The sequence below is a fragment of the Thamnophis sirtalis genome, unplaced genomic scaffold (assembly GCF_051295495.1).
Source record: "Thamnophis sirtalis isolate CommonGarterSnake01/CBP01778 unplaced genomic scaffold, rThaSir2_p1.2 scaffold_10, whole genome shotgun sequence".
In the NCBI taxonomy this organism is placed as follows: domain Eukaryota; kingdom Metazoa; phylum Chordata; class Lepidosauria; order Squamata; family Natricidae; genus Thamnophis; species Thamnophis sirtalis.
In genome coordinates, this window is record NW_028261390.1 from 47580606 (window position 1) to 47597585 (window position 16980).

General features: G+C 38.4%; 1 protein-coding gene across 12 annotated transcripts in view; it reads right to left on the bottom strand.

Moving 5' to 3' along the window:
- TENM3 (teneurin transmembrane protein 3) overlaps positions 1-16980 on the bottom strand; it is an 836795-nt gene that overhangs the window by 66703 nt on the left and 753112 nt on the right. For 7 of the 12 annotated variants that reach the window (XM_087724557.1, XM_087724558.1, XM_087724554.1 and 4 more), the window contains 3 exons: positions 7707-7733; positions 6197-6217; positions 5155-5301 (listed from right to left, as the gene is read on the bottom strand). In XM_087724557.1, the coding sequence (XP_087580683.1) occupies positions 5155-5301; positions 6197-6217; positions 7707-7733 (195 nt within the window). The remainder of the gene's footprint in view (positions 1-5154; positions 5302-6196; positions 6218-7706; positions 7734-16980) is intronic. The other 5 variants (XM_087724561.1, XM_087724552.1, XM_087724556.1 and 2 more) reach the window with 3 other exon arrangements.

Here is a 16980-nt window from a genome sequence, read left to right on the forward strand (position 1 = left end):
CTCCTCGAGACTCCTCACTTCTTCCTTCATTCCTCTTGCTTATCTACCTTCACCTTATCTGTCTTCTGCTCTTTCCCTCTCTTCCTTCCTTCCTCCCTCCTTCCATCCTCTTCTTTCCTCACTCACTCCCTTCCTCCTTTTTTCTCTTCCTTCCTCCTTCCATTCTTTATACGATATAAAATTCAATGAGGGTGAAACACACCAAATCTGGCAAAGCTGCCTTGCACCAACCTGGCCTGCCCATAGAATAGCAGCCACTTTGAGACACATAAACCTGGTGTGAACATATTGCATCACAAAGATTTGCAAAGATCACATTTGCAAAAAGGAACATTTCTTGTAGTAAATACATTTTATAAACAATTTAAAAGTAAAAATCCCCCCAAAATAATAAAAAAGGTATTCTATAAATAAAAGAAATCCTTAAAAACCATTGTTAAGTATTACACCAGCAATAATTTATACTGTCACCATTTCAAACTATCATCAGAAATACGAATCTGTTGCCAAACATCAACATTTTGATCGCGTAACCATGAGGATGCCACAACGGTCGCTAAGTGTGAAAATGGTCGCAACGGTCGCTAAGTGTGAAAAATGGTCGCAATGGTCGCTAAGTGTGAAAAATGGTCATCAGTCACTTTTTTCAATGCCATTGTAACTTTGGTCACTAAATGTTTTCCCCCTCCTCGAGACTCCTCACTTCTTCCTTCATTCCTCTTGCTGATCTACCTTCACCTTATCTGTCTTCTGCTCTTTCCCTCTCTTCCTTCCTTCCTCCCTCCTTCCATCCTCTTCTTTCCTCACTCACTCCCTTCCTCCTTTTTTCTCTTCCTTCCTCCTTCCATTCTTTATACGATATAAAATTCAATGAGGGTGAAACACACCAAATCTGGCAAAGCTGCCTTGCACCAACCTGGCCTGCCCATAGAATAGCAGCCACTTTGAGACACATAAACCTGGTCTGAACATATTGCATCACAAAGATTTGCAAAGATCACATTTGCAAAAAGGAACATTTCTTGTAGTAAATACATTTTATAAACAATTTAAAAGTAAAAATCCCCCCAAAATAATAAAAAAGGTATTCTATAAATAAAAGAAATCCTTAAAAACCATTGTTAAGTATTACACCAGCAATAATTTATACTGTCACCATTTCAAACTATCATCAGAAATACGAATCTGTTGCCAGGCATGGGACTGGCTGGGGAAGGAGGGAGGGAGGGAGGGAGGGGGAGAACATGAGTGTGTGTATCCCTCCTTCCTTCAGCCCAACACTCTTGCTGGCATTCTGGCCAGACGAGAGGGACTGCAGAGGGTCTAGGGCAGCGAGCCATTCAATCAATGGGAAACTTGCCTCTTGGAAGGAATGACCTGGTTTGGCTCCCACTTTCAACAATCAAACAGAGAAGCGAAGAGGCAGGACAGACGAAGCGGGAGCCAAGCCGGGCTAGAGTGTTGGGCTGAAGGAAGGAGGGATACACACACTCGTGTTCTCCCCCTTCCTCTCTCTCTCTCTCTCTCTCAAATGGCAAATCGCTGCTGGGAGCCCGGTCTCATTTGGGGGAGGGGGAGGAAGCAAGCCTTTTTCCATTTCAAGGAGCTGCCGCTCCTCCCCCCCACCTCTTACAAGTCCAGCCAGCTGCCTGCCAAGCTCTCCACGGAGACTAGTATCCAGCCGGATTTCTTGAATCCCCGCGTGTGTAGGGCATAGCATGGTCATCTCAAGCGAAGCTCCCCTCCCCCGCAAACTGCATTGCCCACACGGGCGGGGATTCAAAGGATCCAGCCGGATTTCTTGAATCCCCCGCGTGTGTGCACAAGACAGCTAGGCAGGCTCTGCTTGGGAGGACCAGGCTATGGAGGGCATAGCATGGTCATCTCAAGCGAAGCTCCCCTCCCCCGCAAACTGCATTGCCCACACGCGCGGGGATTCAAAGGACCCAGCCGGATTTCTTGAATCCCCGCGTGTGTGCACAAGACAGCTAGGCAGGCTCTGCTTGGGAGGACCAGGCTATGGAGGGCATAGCATGGTCATCTCAAGCGAAGCTCCCCTCCCCCGCAAACTGCATTGCCCACACGCGCGGGGATTCAAAGGATCCAGCCGGATTTCTTGAATCCCCCGCGTGTGTGCACAAGACAGCTAGGCAGGCTCTGCTTGGGAGGACCAGGCTATGGAGGGCATAGCATGGTCATCTCAAGCGAAGCTCCCCTCCCCCGCAAACTGCATTGCCCACACGGGCGGGGATTCAAAGGATCCAGCCGGATTTCTTGAATCCCCGCGTGTGTGCACAAGACAGCTAGGCAGGCTCTGCTTGGGAGGACCAGGCTATGGAGGGCATAGCATGGTCATCTCAAGCGAAGCTCCCCTCCCCCGCAAACTGCATTGCCCACACGCGCGGGGATTCAAAGGATCCAGCCGGATTTCTTGAATCCCCGCGTGTGTGCACAAGACAGCTAGGCAGGCTCTGCTTGGGAGGACCAGGCTATGGAGGGCATAGCATGGTCATCTCAAGCGAAGCTCCCCTCCCCCGCAAACTGCATTGCCCACACGGGCGGGGATTCAAAGGATCCAGCCGGATTTCTTGAATCCCCCGCGTGTGTGCACAAGACAGCTAGGCAGGCTCTGCTTGGGAGGACCAGGCTATGGAGGGCATAGCATGGTCATCTCAAGCGAAGCTCCCCTCCCCCGCAAACTGCATTGCCCACACGCGCGGGGATTCAAAGGATCCAGCCGGATTTCTTGAATCCCCGCGTGTGTGCACAAGACAGCTAGGCAGGCTCTGCTTGGGAGGACCAGGCTATGGAGGGCATAGCATGGTCATCTCAAGCGAAGCTCCCCTCCCCCGCAAACTGCATTGCCCACACGGGCGGGGATTCAAAGGATCCAGCCGGATTTCTTGAATCCCCGCGTGTGTGCACAAGACAGCTAGGCAGGCTCTGCTTGGGAGGACCAGGCTATGGAGGGCATAGCATGGTCATCTCAAGCGAAGCTCCCCTCCCCCGCAAACTGCATTGCCCACACGCGCGGGGATTCAAAGGATCCAGCCGGATTTCTTGAATCCCCCGCGTGTGTGCACAAGACAGCTAGGCAGGCTCTGCTTGGGAGGACCAGGCTATGGAGGGCATAGCATGGTCATCTCAAGCGAAGCTCCCCTCCCCCGCAAACTGCATTGCCCACACGCGCGGGGATTCAAAGGATCCAGCCGGATTTCTTGAATCCCCGCGTGTGTGCACAAGACAGCTAGGCAGGCTCTGCTTGGGAGGACCAGGCTATGGAGGGCATAGCATGGTCATCTCAAGCGAAGCTCCCCTCCCCCGCAAACTGCATTGCCCACACGCGCGGGGATTCAAAGGATCCAGCCGGATTTCTTGAATCCCCCGCGTGTGTGCACAAGACAGCTAGGCAGGCTCTGCTTGGGAGGACCAGGCTATGGAGGGCATAGCATGGTCATCTCAAGCGAAGCTCCCCTCCCCCGCAAACTGCATTGCCCACACGCGCGGGGATTCAAAGGATCCAGCCGGATTTCTTGAATCCCCGCGTGTGTGCACAAGACAGCTAGGCAGGCTCTGCTTGGGAGGACCAGGCTATGGAGGGCATAGCATGGTCATCTCAAGCGAAGCTCCCCTCCCCCGCAAACTGCATTGCCCACACGCGCGGGGATTCAAAGGATCCAGCCGGATTTCTTGAATCCACGTGCATGTGGGCAACGCCGCTAGGCGGGCGGGCAACCCGCTTGCTGACACGCTGGACGCGGCAGGGCAGGGGCCCGCGGCCGGGAGCGGCTTCTGGCGGCTACCGGGCGGCGATCTCACACCATCCGCTCGCGGCTCTTAATACTCACCAGTCAGCGCAGCTGCAACCTCTTTCGTCTTTTGGTGAAAGGAAATGGAGACTCGCGCAGACGTGCTGAAAATTTCCAATCCCAGCCAGCTCACTGATTGGCTGGAGTCCAGGCCAATCCAATCAGTGAGCGGGCAGGCTGGGCTGGCTTAAATTTGTAGGTAGGTAAAAGCACACTTTTTTTGGCGCTCGCAGCTCCCGCCCATCAGCTGCTAGCTTGCTGGGCTGGCTCATCGGTAGGATAGAGAACAAAACGATGAGCCAGCCCAGCAAGCTAGCAGCTGATGGGCGGGAGCTGCGAGCGCCCAAAAAAGCGTGCCTTTTAAAAAGGCGGGCGGGACGCGGGAAAATGCGTTGGAAGGCGGGTGTGTCCCGCCAAAAGCGGGACGTCTGGTCACCTTATCCTACACACACTCTCTCCACCTTTTTCTCTCTCCCTCTTTACCTACCTACCTACTCTCTCTCTCCCTACTTATCTACTGTATTTCTCTCTCTCTCTCTCCCTCTACCTATCTACTTATCTACTCTCTCTCTCTCTACCTACCTATCTACTGTATTTTTCTATCTTTCCAGCTCTCTCTCTCTATCCCTTTATCTACCTACCTATCTACCTACCTACCTAACTACTCTCTCGCTCTCCCTACCTACTACTGTATTTCTCTCTCTTTCTCTCCCTCTCTATCCCTCTATCTATGTACTTACTTTTTTAAAAAATGCCTCTTCAAAACCTTGGTGCGTCTTATACTCTGGAGCGTCTTATACTCCGAAAAAATGCTAAAAATACGGTAGTTAATACAGTTATAGAATTTATGTTGCCAAGTGATGTGGTTGGAATCAATGATCGTAAGTTGAAGACAGCCTGTATGCAATATTAGGGATGACACTATTGCTGATAAAGGGTAGTTAAAAAAGAAAAGCTTTTATGAAGCTATTTCTCAGCATATTCCTGTAACTTTTTCAAAACTTAATCTGAAAATGGATTTCACAACCATTTTTGTTGGTATGCACTTTTATGATAAAGTTCATTGGATTATTGTATTTGCTCTTTGATAGATATACTACCAGTTATAATCTAATGTTCACTAATGGGTTTTGATGTACACATTTTGCTTGTTGTAACCAGCACTTAAGGATTTGATAGCATACAAAATGAAGGCAATAAATGTTGAAGCACATTTCTGAATATATCTCATCCCAGGTAGTAAAAGCTCTGTATCAGTCTCACAGCGGTATTTTGTTCACCTGATTAAGAAGCCAATACTTTTATATTTTTTAGCAGTGCAAGAATTTTGCTCTAAACCTCCTACCTCCTTCATTGTCCTTGCTGTCAGTACATAAAGTTTCCATGGCGACATCACATCCTGCTCCCCTCCATCCAGGCTGACAAACACAATGCCAGCCATTTTGGTCAAGAGTACATCTTCCATTGCTATTACACAGGCCAGGGCATCCCTCTGTTAAAATAGACAAAAAGGATACTCCATATTATATTGCAAAAATATTTCAATCTAATTAAAATACAAACAGGGGACACTTACTGGGAACAGGCCTTCAGAACAGCACAAATACTGTAATTGCACATGGAGAGTAACAGCAACATTAACTGGGATTCTTATTCTTAACTAAGTGGCATCTTCGATTTGTCTGACACTTTGAGACACCACTTACCTGTGCAGGCAGGAAATATATCTAAGAAACCACTAAATACCTGCGGGCCAGACAAAATCATATTTTCATTTTCTTTAGTGAATCAGCAGGCAACAGCATCACAGCATACAACATAGCCTCAAGATAAACAATAGTGCTTCTATTCTTAAGAATAATGATTTGATATATTTGTATCACAAGTTATTTATGTAGATTTTGTTAAGCTCCTTGTTTTAAAGAAGTATTTCTAAAATTCAAAGGAAGGTATGTTCCTTAGTACTCAATAAAAGAGAATGTTAATTTCATCTGGTCTCAGAGTTGCCGTATATTCATGTGAAATTACAGTGTTTTAAATAATTGCACAAAGTATATGTCAATTTTATGACTATACTTTATGCCAAAAATACATTCCTTTCCACATAATAAGCAAAGCTCAGGAAATAGTGAAGCAGCTTAGCATCTAGTCTAACAAACATTAGGATTCAGGCTGCATACGGATGGGACGGGACCAACAAGATTTCCAACTAAATGTAATAGCTGTGCGTATTTGAGTATTTAGGACGGACAAAATGAAATACCATAAGGACCACAATAAAACATTGATAGACTGAACAAAAACACGGTAGTGACGTGCTTCAAGACAGAGCGGAGAGTGATTATAATTTTTTTGTGACAATCTCCCTAAGGCTTTTGTTCTGTTACCTTTATATCCTATCTTGTCTGCTTTTATGGCCAAGGAGGGAAAATTTGGGAAACAATTAAAATTATTTAATATATCCAAGATCTATTTTTTAAATCTAACATTACATCAAAAACAGTATTTGTCAATTCATATTGATGAAAACCTGGCATGCAGCCAACATGACCTGTATGAGAATGATGACAGTTTATATAAATATAGATGTGTAAAATTCTAGTATTCCTTATCTATGAGTGTTGTAAGACATTCACATAAGCAAATAAAGCAGAACTATAATCACTAGCTACAAATAAGATTTTAGGACTTAATTTTTACTCCATACACGTTAATATATAAGATGTGCTATTTTTTTTCTGACTATATCTCTGGGTTGTAGAACAGGATTCTTTCCAAGGGATTGACAATATTATTGAAAGAATCTGTCCCTATGTCTATTAGACTAAAACAATTATAAATGTATCTCTTTATTTATCTACATTAGTATAAATTAAACAATAATTTAATTGAAATGGAATAACATCTCATGACCAGGTATGATGAAATTATTGTTATGGATGCCATGTAATCCTACCTGGCTGAGATTATATTTGGCCTGCTTTTTCTTTAGCATTTTTGCCACCTGCACATTTTAACTATACACATAGAGGATGTATTTTAGTTTTGAAATATTTTTTACACTTGATTACTACATAGGATACACAGCTTTATCTGTCCTATTATCAAGGTATTGCAGACAATTTGACGGAATTAAGAATAATTCTATGAAAGCCTGGATATTGCCATACTCTAATGAAAAAGCACAAATAAGGAATAGAAGAAAGGCAATCTGGAAAAAAGGGGATCACTGATGATAATAAAAATAAATAAATTAAATAGCCAAACTTCTACCAACAACTGAAGATATGGAAATATTTGCTGTTTAGTGGCTTTAAATCTTGCAAGTAAAATAGATTTCACATATTGCACAGATTTTTTGCAATCTTTCTTTGAAGTAATAAAAGCTTAGTGGTTAATTTTAGTGGAAGTATTCAAAAAATATGTCAAGATATTTGAGTACAAAATTCAGAGTTTTAAGCATTAAATGCCTCCCATTTTTCTTTCATATCAGACCTGAACTCATATTTCTATTATAAATTTCCAGGTCAGGGTGCCTTCTCCTATTTTTTTCATACATGTATAATTGAACATCTGTTCCAACAACAAAGTTGGGACATTTAAAGACACCACAAACAACAAATACTTGTAATCTTCAGTATCTGAGAACATCAAAGTGAATCTATTTATACACATATTGTGAAACTTAACAAACTGCTTAGTAAAAATGTTAACAGATAACAAAAACATTAAGTCTTCTCTTATCCAAGTCATATGGAAAGTAACACGAATGAAATCTGTAATTCAATGAGTATGAATATGTTGCATTTGCCAAGTTTAATGGAATGACCACTATAATATACAGAGATATATGAAGGCATGTAGAGATACATGGAGTCATGTCAAAATATACAGTACCTTTAACTATTTTATCCAAATAGTGAGCTTGAGAATTAAAAAGAAAAAGAACAGACATTTAAGAACAATAATAGATAGAATTTTTCAGAATTCACAAATAGAAAAAGTAGTGATTTTATGAAAAGAGTTGTCCTTCATTTCAGAGCAGTATACTTCTCACTGTAAATAATCATAAAAACATTCAGCAATGTCTAAATTTCAAATATACTGGTATATACCTTTTTACAGCTACATCTATTGAAAAACATGAACAATTTTAATTGTAGTGCACTTACATGTTTTGTGACTTTTGTTGCCAAGGCCAACTGAGAGCCTATATTTCATAGAATTGTACAGTTCTGATATAAAATACTTAATAGACTAGGAAAAGTTTGGTTATATTTCCTTTTCCTTCATAGACATTTACACAAAAGCATGAAAAAGTTATTCTCAGTCTTGTTTTTTCAACAATTGCTATTCAGAAGATTGCCTTTGATTCAGAAAAAAAGTACTTACTCATCATGACCACTAATCAGTTAAAGTGTTGCTCTGAATTTTTTTATTCCTCCTGTAAAATTTTCTAAGTTGGTGGCCATTGATGTATCTTGTAGGAGCATAGTTTTCACTTACTGGGTAAATAATTATTTTCCTGTATTTGTACCAATTTCCCACTATTTAGCTAAATTGGAGCTGAGATTTAGCTTTTGCTATTGAGAAAGAAATTTATCTCTGTTATATCCACACTTGATAATCTCTATCATAGCTTTCCTTAATCATATTTTTATAAATTAAATAATTCTATATGTCCTAATCTTTTTTTGAGAGAAAACTGTTCTATCTAAAACATTCAGATTTTCCTTCTCTACATCTATTTACTCTAATAGCGTATTCATGAAAACTATACCTAGTACTCCAAGTGTGTAGAGGCATTATAGAGCTGTTTAAAGGCATTCCAATTTGATTTTAAGTCCTGCGTTTTTACAATGACTCTTATTACAGAATCCATTGTTTTCATAGCTTTGAGTTATCTACAACAAGCAGCTCAGTAAATCCTTTTTCTGGTCAGTAAATAATTGTTTATATTCCATTGTTGTATATGAGAAATTAAGCTTTTTCTTTATAATCTCCCCAGGTAATCACATTACTTACTTTGAATAATAGCTGCCATTTTCAGTTCGGAAAACAATTCTGCAGCTTTTCCAATTAACATTTTTATTGCTGCCTTCGATAATTTTGTGTGATTCACAAACAGGGGAATTTTACTGCTTACCCCTTTATTCAGGTAATTCATAAATAACTCAGAAAGACCTATTTTCAATATGGATTCTTGGGAGATGGCATTTTTTTACTCCCTCCATTTTGAGAACTGTCAATTTCTGTGAATTATGCAGCTAATTATGCAAAACAAAATACATTATTCTTACTGGGAGTAGTACAGATGAAACTAATTGTATAAAATTTGAAACTGAGTCAAGGTTTCAGATAAAAGCAATATAATTTTGGCATGAAGCATATTTTCAAAAATTCAAGATGTTTTCAATGGCCAATTACCATTTCACATGGAGCCTAGTGTATTTTTTCACATGTTTGGCAATGGTTAAATAATGGTATGTTGCAATTTACATAGATATAACGGGCCTTATTTTTCAGTTATTATATATTGAATGTAGTTTATATAACTATGCATGATATTGCTTTTTATATTTTGGATATTATTCAATAATCAAAATAATGGATATTAACATCCAGAAATGAAATGATTATCATGAATCAAGTTTATTAAAGTTTCCTAGCCAATTGCCAAAGGATACTATTTGTTAATTACCTGTGTAGCATACAGTCTAGATACCTGATAATCTCAAATTGATTCTGCCCAACCAATTATGTTCTGAGGATGGGTGCATTCCAGTTTCCCTCTATTAAATGTTATTTTGTGACATTGAGGAAGCACTACTTTTCTGATATAACCCCGCACCCTCTGGAAGGACATCTCTCTAGAGATAAGGTGGTCTCCTTTCTCCTAGGGCCCCAAAAATTCTTAAAAGCAGGCATTGGTCCCAGACCTGGGGTTAATGTATTATTGTCTTTTGGGTGGGGGATGGCTGTTTTGCTTTGTTTGTTTTGAATTGCCTTTAGATTGTTTTAGTCTAGGATGTCTGTGTGTTTTTATTTTATCTGTTTTTTATGTAATGTTTTGGTTTATACACTACCTATAGTTCATTGGAGTTGAGCAGCTACAACAAATCTGAATAAACAAACAAACAAAAGATCAAATTCATGTAAAGTATAGCATTTGGCTGCTGTATGAAAACCTGACAAGAAATTCCTGAGGATTTCAAGCTAAGACTGAAAAAAATGATCTCTGTCAACAATGGACAAATAGATTATATTATTTCTCAAATTCGATTCCTATTGTGATTTTACAATTCAGACCTAGGATCTGAATTGATATGATCTTTAAAAATTAATAAAATAATAAAATTTTATGTATTAACAGATTATATACATTGTTATCTTTACTGCATTAGGGAAACATTACTATCCAGTTCAATGACAATCAAATGCAAAACAATGAGTTTATGACCAAAGTTATAAAATTAATGGATCCAATGAAAGGAGAAACGAAAGGGACAGGTGTCTTAAGACTGCCATGAGGATGAAATGCCATATGTAAACAGGAACATGAAAATGCTAAAAGGAACGTGATGGAATAGAAGAAGAATGTTAAACTGCCTACTGAGTCATTACTTCTTTGAAATGTGAAAAGTTCAATTACAGAAACTGATTAATAATACAACACCATATCAAACAATAACTACTTAGGTAAGTTGCCCATAGAAGGACTATGTAATTATTGAAAAGAGGTATTTTTAGTCTCATGGAAAAGGAAACTTTGAACAAAATGCCATGAAGCAAAGGAATTGCAGAACGTGTGCTTTTTGAGAGTAAACATCCCTTTTGGAGTTTTGTAATGGAAACAGTGCTAGAATTGTGCTAAGAAGTAAAAGGCAAAAAAGTATAATGTATTATATATACCATATTTTTTGGAGTATAAGACGCACCAGAGCATAATATACACCAAGGTTTTGAAGAGGCAAATTTTAAAAAAGTAGGTAGGTAGATAGAGGGAGAGAAGAAAGAGAAATACAGTAGTAGGTAGGGAGAGAGCGAGAGTAGTTAGGTAGGTAAGGGATAGAGAGAAAAATAGAGCTAGATAGATAGAGAAATACAGTAGGTAGGTAGGGAGAGAGAGGGAAGATAGGTAGGTAGGTGGAGGAATATAGAGAAAAATAGAAAGATAGTGAGAAATACAGTCGATAAGTAGGGAGAGAGGGGGTAGGTAGTTTGGTAGGTATAGAGAGAGAGAAATAGAGAGAGAGATATATATACAGTAGATAGGTAGGGAGAGAGAGAGAGAGAGTAGGTAGGTTGGTAGATAGAGGCTTAGAGAGAAAGAAATAGAGAAAGAGAGAAATGCAGTAGATAAGTAGGGAGAGAGAGAGAGTAGGTAGTTACGTAGGTAGATAGGTAGAGGGATAGACACAGAGAGAGAGAGAGGGAGAGGGGGAGAGAGAGAGAGAGGGAGGGGCAGAGAAAGAGAAATACAGTAGGTAGTAGGGAGAGAGACAGTAGGTAGGTAGGTAGGTAGATGTTTCCAGGTGTATTTATCCATATGCTGGAGAAGGAAATCGCTGACAATCTGCAGCATTTAAGACTTTGTTTCTGCTGGCACAGCACTTGATCAGTGCAATTCTTATCAATTTTTCCCCTTTCGGAAAGGGGAAAGGTTTTTGCACTCTGCAAACCTCCTGAAAATAGGGCCGTTAAAAAAAAAGGCATGAATAGACTTGGGGTGGGGCTTGCAGAGTGGGACCAAAAACGGCACATTTTTTGCCCATTTTTGCCCTCTCCAGCCCCCAGGAGCTCTCTTAAAACCGCCATAAGTGTATGCACGGCTATTTTTGTGAAGGGGGTGGGATTTCAGGGGAGAAAAAATGCTGTATTCAGTGTATAAGACGCACTCAGATTTTCAGCCTCTTTTCTGAAGGAAAAAAGGTGCGTCTTATACTCTGAAAAATACGGTACTTCTCAACTTTAAGCATTCCTTCATGAACACCATAAAACTTTACTATAAAAATCAGGTTCATTTCTCTAGATATGAAATGTCTGATAAAATTATAAACATAAATTTTCTGCATCTCAAACCTTGTGTAAAATACACTGAACTGGTTGAAACTGCACACTGACTTGAAACCAATCAGAAACTCTAATTTGAATATTGGGAAAAATGTGGAAATTTACTGATATTTAATCACTATCCATTTATAATAAAATGTAAATAAATATAATAAAATATTTTTTTTACAATTTTGCTTACAATATGTTGTTATACTAGCACAAAGTTTTCATTTACTAGTAAATTTTATTAAGAGATCTCAGCAAAGGCTTTCTAAAACGGAGGAGTTTTCATTAATCATCAATTAAAGATGTAAATCAATATGCTTGGATCATTAGAGTTACATATGGTAGCTTCAATTGTTATTGAAGTTATAACTTGCAAAGAAGCCTATATTAAATCCATTTATTTCCATCATCTCTTGTTTAAATCAGGGTGAGCTAATGATTTCATGATACTTAATTGGTACTCAGTGCACTGTGTTATTACCTTATGCAGATCATAATAGTGACATTATTTTCAGTGAGAGATAATGCATTCTTATTTATATTGGTGTAATCATACCCATTATAAGATATTTCTATCAAATATAGTATTTCATGTTTAAGGTTAGCTTTAAAAAAACACCTTGTTTTTGCATAAATTTCAACAATAACTGACACTATACTAACAACACTTAAGGAATGGTAAATTAGATTTCTTTTCTCAACGAACATTCTATAAAAGTCAGTGTTGATCTACCAGTATAAGAATTAATAGCAATAGCAGTTCGACTTATATACCGCTTCATAGGGCTTTCAGCCCTCTCTAAGCGGTTTACAGAGTCAGCATATCACCCCCACAGTCTGGGTCCTCATTTTACCTACCTCGGAAGGATGGAAGGCTGAGTCAACCTTGAGCCAGTGAGATTTGAACCGCCGAACTGCAGTTAGCAGTCAGCTGAAGTGGCCTGCAGTACTGCACTCTAACCACTGTGCCACCTCGCCTCTAATTAAGGATTAGGCACAATGACCTGATACATTAAAAATAAATTGTATGGCATGGAACCAAATGTGCTTTTCAAGAGGCAACTGGACTTTATTTTTCCTTGAAAACATTTCGCTTCTGATCCAAGAAACTTCTTCTTGACTGAATAGTGGAGAATGGAAGTATTTATATTCTTTGCAGTGATCTGGTCATTAGCACTCTTTGTGAGAGTCGTTAAGGCCATTTGGAGGTTTATCTGCCCTCAGAGTGATCTGAATAGTGCAAATGGGTGTGGAACTTCCTTGGAACTGCTGAAAGAACTCTGGAGATAAGCAGGAGATAGTTGATACTGTATCCCTCCTCTTCTGTTAAGAGAGAGCTGTTCTTCTCCCCTACTCTCTGAAAGAGTGCTAATGACCAGATGACTGCAAGAAATAAATCCTTCTATCCACCAGTATTTAGTCAGAACTGAAGAAACTTATTGGATGAGAAGCAAAACATCTTCAAGAAAACAACAACAATGAAAGTCCACTTGCCTCTTTAAAAAGCACCTTTGGGACAATCATGACCTGGATGACTGAGAGTCTCTACGGTACTGAAAAATAAGATAGAGTGACCTGATGGTAGAGCTGTGTGAAGAACTTGTGATGTTTCAATCACTACCTAAGTGATAATTTATTAGAATACTGTTGCAAATGTACTCTATTACACAAATTAAGTCATAGAGAAGCCTTAAGGGAATTTTGCTGCTGCAACTTAACTCTTATGCCATCCAATATATTTGATTCAAACCAAATTCAGAAAAGTGCTATTTTTGATTTATTTGACTTGATATAATTAAAATACAGATATTAATTTCTAGTTTTGTACTGATATACCATCAATTGCATAAATCCATGAAACTGGAATACCATAGCTCAAATGAGTTCAGTGATTTAGCATTTAAATAAAACAATCCTTAAACAGATTAAAACATTTGTCTACTGCTATTATATAACAACAATATCCATGGATTTAGAAAGTCTACACATCGCTTAAAATGCCAGATTTTTGAGACATTTTTGAGACATAAAAAAGATAAAACTCTTCAGAATTATTTCCACCTTTATTATAATATATACAATGCATGCAGACCATCTTCACTTTTGTCAATTTTGCTATGCTGCAGCCTGATTCTACAGATATTGAAATTTATTTTGTTTGTCATAAATCTCTTGTGCCTTCCATTTTTCTGGATCTTTGCTGGCATGTGCCTTGATTGGAGTCCACCTTTCTTACTAAGGCCTTTCTCCTCTGATTGCTCAGTTTGATTGGGTGACCAGCTCTTGGAAGAATCCTAGTTGTGCCAAACTTCTCCATTTGAAAATTATGGAGGCCACTGTGCTCTTAGGAACTTTCAGTGCAGCAGAAATTTTACTGTAGCCTTTTCCAGATCTGTGCCTTGCAATAATCCTGTCCCTGAGCTCTGCAGGCAGTTCCTTTGACCTCATGATTTTTGCTCTGCACAGTACACATTGTCAGCTGTAAGACCTTTTATAGAGGTGTGTGTTTTTCCAAATTATGTCCAATCAATTTAATTTACCACAGGTGGACTCCAATCAAGTTGTAGGAATATATCAGCAACAATCAAGAAAAACGAGAGGCACCTGAGCTAAATTTCAAGTGTTGTTGCAAGGAGTCTGAATGCTTATGCCAATATGATACTTCTGTTTTTTAAAAAATAAATAAATTTACAAACATTTTTAAAATTCTTTGTCACTATGTGGAAGAGTATAGATTTATGAGAAAAAAATGAATTTCAACAACTAGAATTATGCTGCAGATTAACAAAATTGACAAAAGTGATGGGCGTCTGAATACTTTCAGAATGTACTGTAAGCTCCACAATTCAGATTGAAAAACAAATGGAAAAAGTTCAATAAAAGTTGGTTGCAATTATTCTGCAATTCAGAAATTGAAATATTAAAGGGTTGGGGTCATATTATTGTCATATTATATTTTGGGCTGCAATATATAGGATTGTTAATATGACTTTATAATTGATAATTGTTTATTAAAGGTGCATATGTTCTTCTTTGTGATCAATCTAATAATATATGCAGTTTATCAAATATAAAGAATTGTGGATATTAACATTTTCCTCCCCAAAATAACAGAGTGGGAGTATAAATGAAGAATGTAATTCAAATAGAGTAGCTTCTATGAATATGACCTTCTACTGTAATTTGTGTGCATGTTAAATCATTAATTAGATGACTGCATACCATAATATGATTGCTCACATATTTTATGTTCAGTTCAGTTAAACTATCTCATAACCTTAATGTAAATTGGCATAGAGACAATTTGTTTCCCTTAATTGTAATTACTAACATTATACTATTAATTCTGTTCATATAATATCTTCTGTTTCTTATGCAATACCTAATATTTTCAAATTTTACAGATTGTTTCTATTTACTCAGATCTTTTCTTTTATTATAAAAATACTATCCTTTTATGAACTAGTCCAAGCTCCATGCTGACAGTTCTTTATTTTTTCCTACAGAATGCCTACTCATCATTTTGTAATTCTGCAGCAGTAAGAATAATTCTGAATTTGAACCTACAATTGTAATAGATTGCATTTTTTTCTTGCATACGTTGTAGAATGCAAGACCAGCTGTATTTTTCAACATTCTGTCTTTTCATATATATCAATTTCCTTGTAGTAACATACTCACAGCATGTCTGCAATTTTCAATCTCAAGAACTGTTTTCTTACCGTTTGTGTAAAGTTTTATATTGTCAGTTTGTAACTGGTAACCACACTCTTATCCTTGGAATTTCAAAAAGTAATTGTGTCAAGAATCATATAAATGGAAATGTATGTTTTATTTCTTAACTGCTCCTTATTAATATAGAAGAGGATAACAAATATATTTTTGTGCCTTTTTAATCCATCGTGGCAGAAGATAACTAACATATCTGTAAACTTGGGGTCATTTCTCTTTATATATGAATGTGTAAGGAAAAATGGGAAAATAACAAAGGTTTGAAAGTTCACCTAGTAAGGTTAAGGTAAGAGTCAAAGAAACAACAGACTGCCTAACAAATCAGTTCTAAGACAGCATTTCTCCTCAAAATCTTAATTTTTGTTTCTAACATGTAGTGCTATATGTTGCTACTTATTGCAGTTTTTCCAAAAAAATGTGCTAGCAGCCATAATCTTGAAACACCCCCTCCCCCGTTATCTATTCCTTCCAGCTTCTTCCTATTTTTCCAGGCAGTTAATATTACTCAGACTAATTAGCTTCATTGTGTGTCCTAGTTGAGAAAATATTAAGAAATAGGCTTCAGGAAAACCAAATCAACCCACTCAGCTTAGTCTTCTTATTGGAATAATAATAACTTAAGACAATTACAATTTGTATAAAAAAATAATTTCAAACATGTGTGTGCACACACACACACACACTTTTAGCCACTTAAAATAATACGAATGCTCAATCTTCACCTGATAAATGCCATAAATAAATCAGAATAAAATTTCTGCAATTAACAGTTAAACCATAATGTAGGACTTAAGTGACTACAGGCAGTCTACGACTTACAATAATTCATTTCGTGACCGTTTGAAGTTACAATGGCACTTTAAAAAGTGATTTATTATTATTTTTCACACTTCCAACATTTGCAACATCCCCATGGTCACATGAACAAAATTCAGACACTTGGCAACTGGCATATATTTATAACGGTTGAAGTGTTCCAGTGTCATGTGGTCACCTTTTGTGATCTTCTGACTAGCAAAGTCAATGAGGATGCCTGATTCACTTAACAATTGGGATACTAACGTAACAACCACTTAACAACTGTGGCAAGAAACATTGTAAAATTCACTTAAGAAATACCTCACTTAGCAACAAAAATATTGGGCTTAATTGTGTTCATAAGTCAAGGACTATCTGTACGTTGCAAACATATTCTTATCAATGGATAGCCTTCTGTTTTCATAAACAATTTCAAACTTCTATTAAAATGGGGCACCCTTGAAGTCTTACACTCAAGCAGGTATGAGCAAGATTTGTTAGTTCAGTTTCAATGTCTGATAATCAGTTCTAGATGGACAAACACTTGGTGGTTTTGAACTGAAGTTGTACATAGATATGA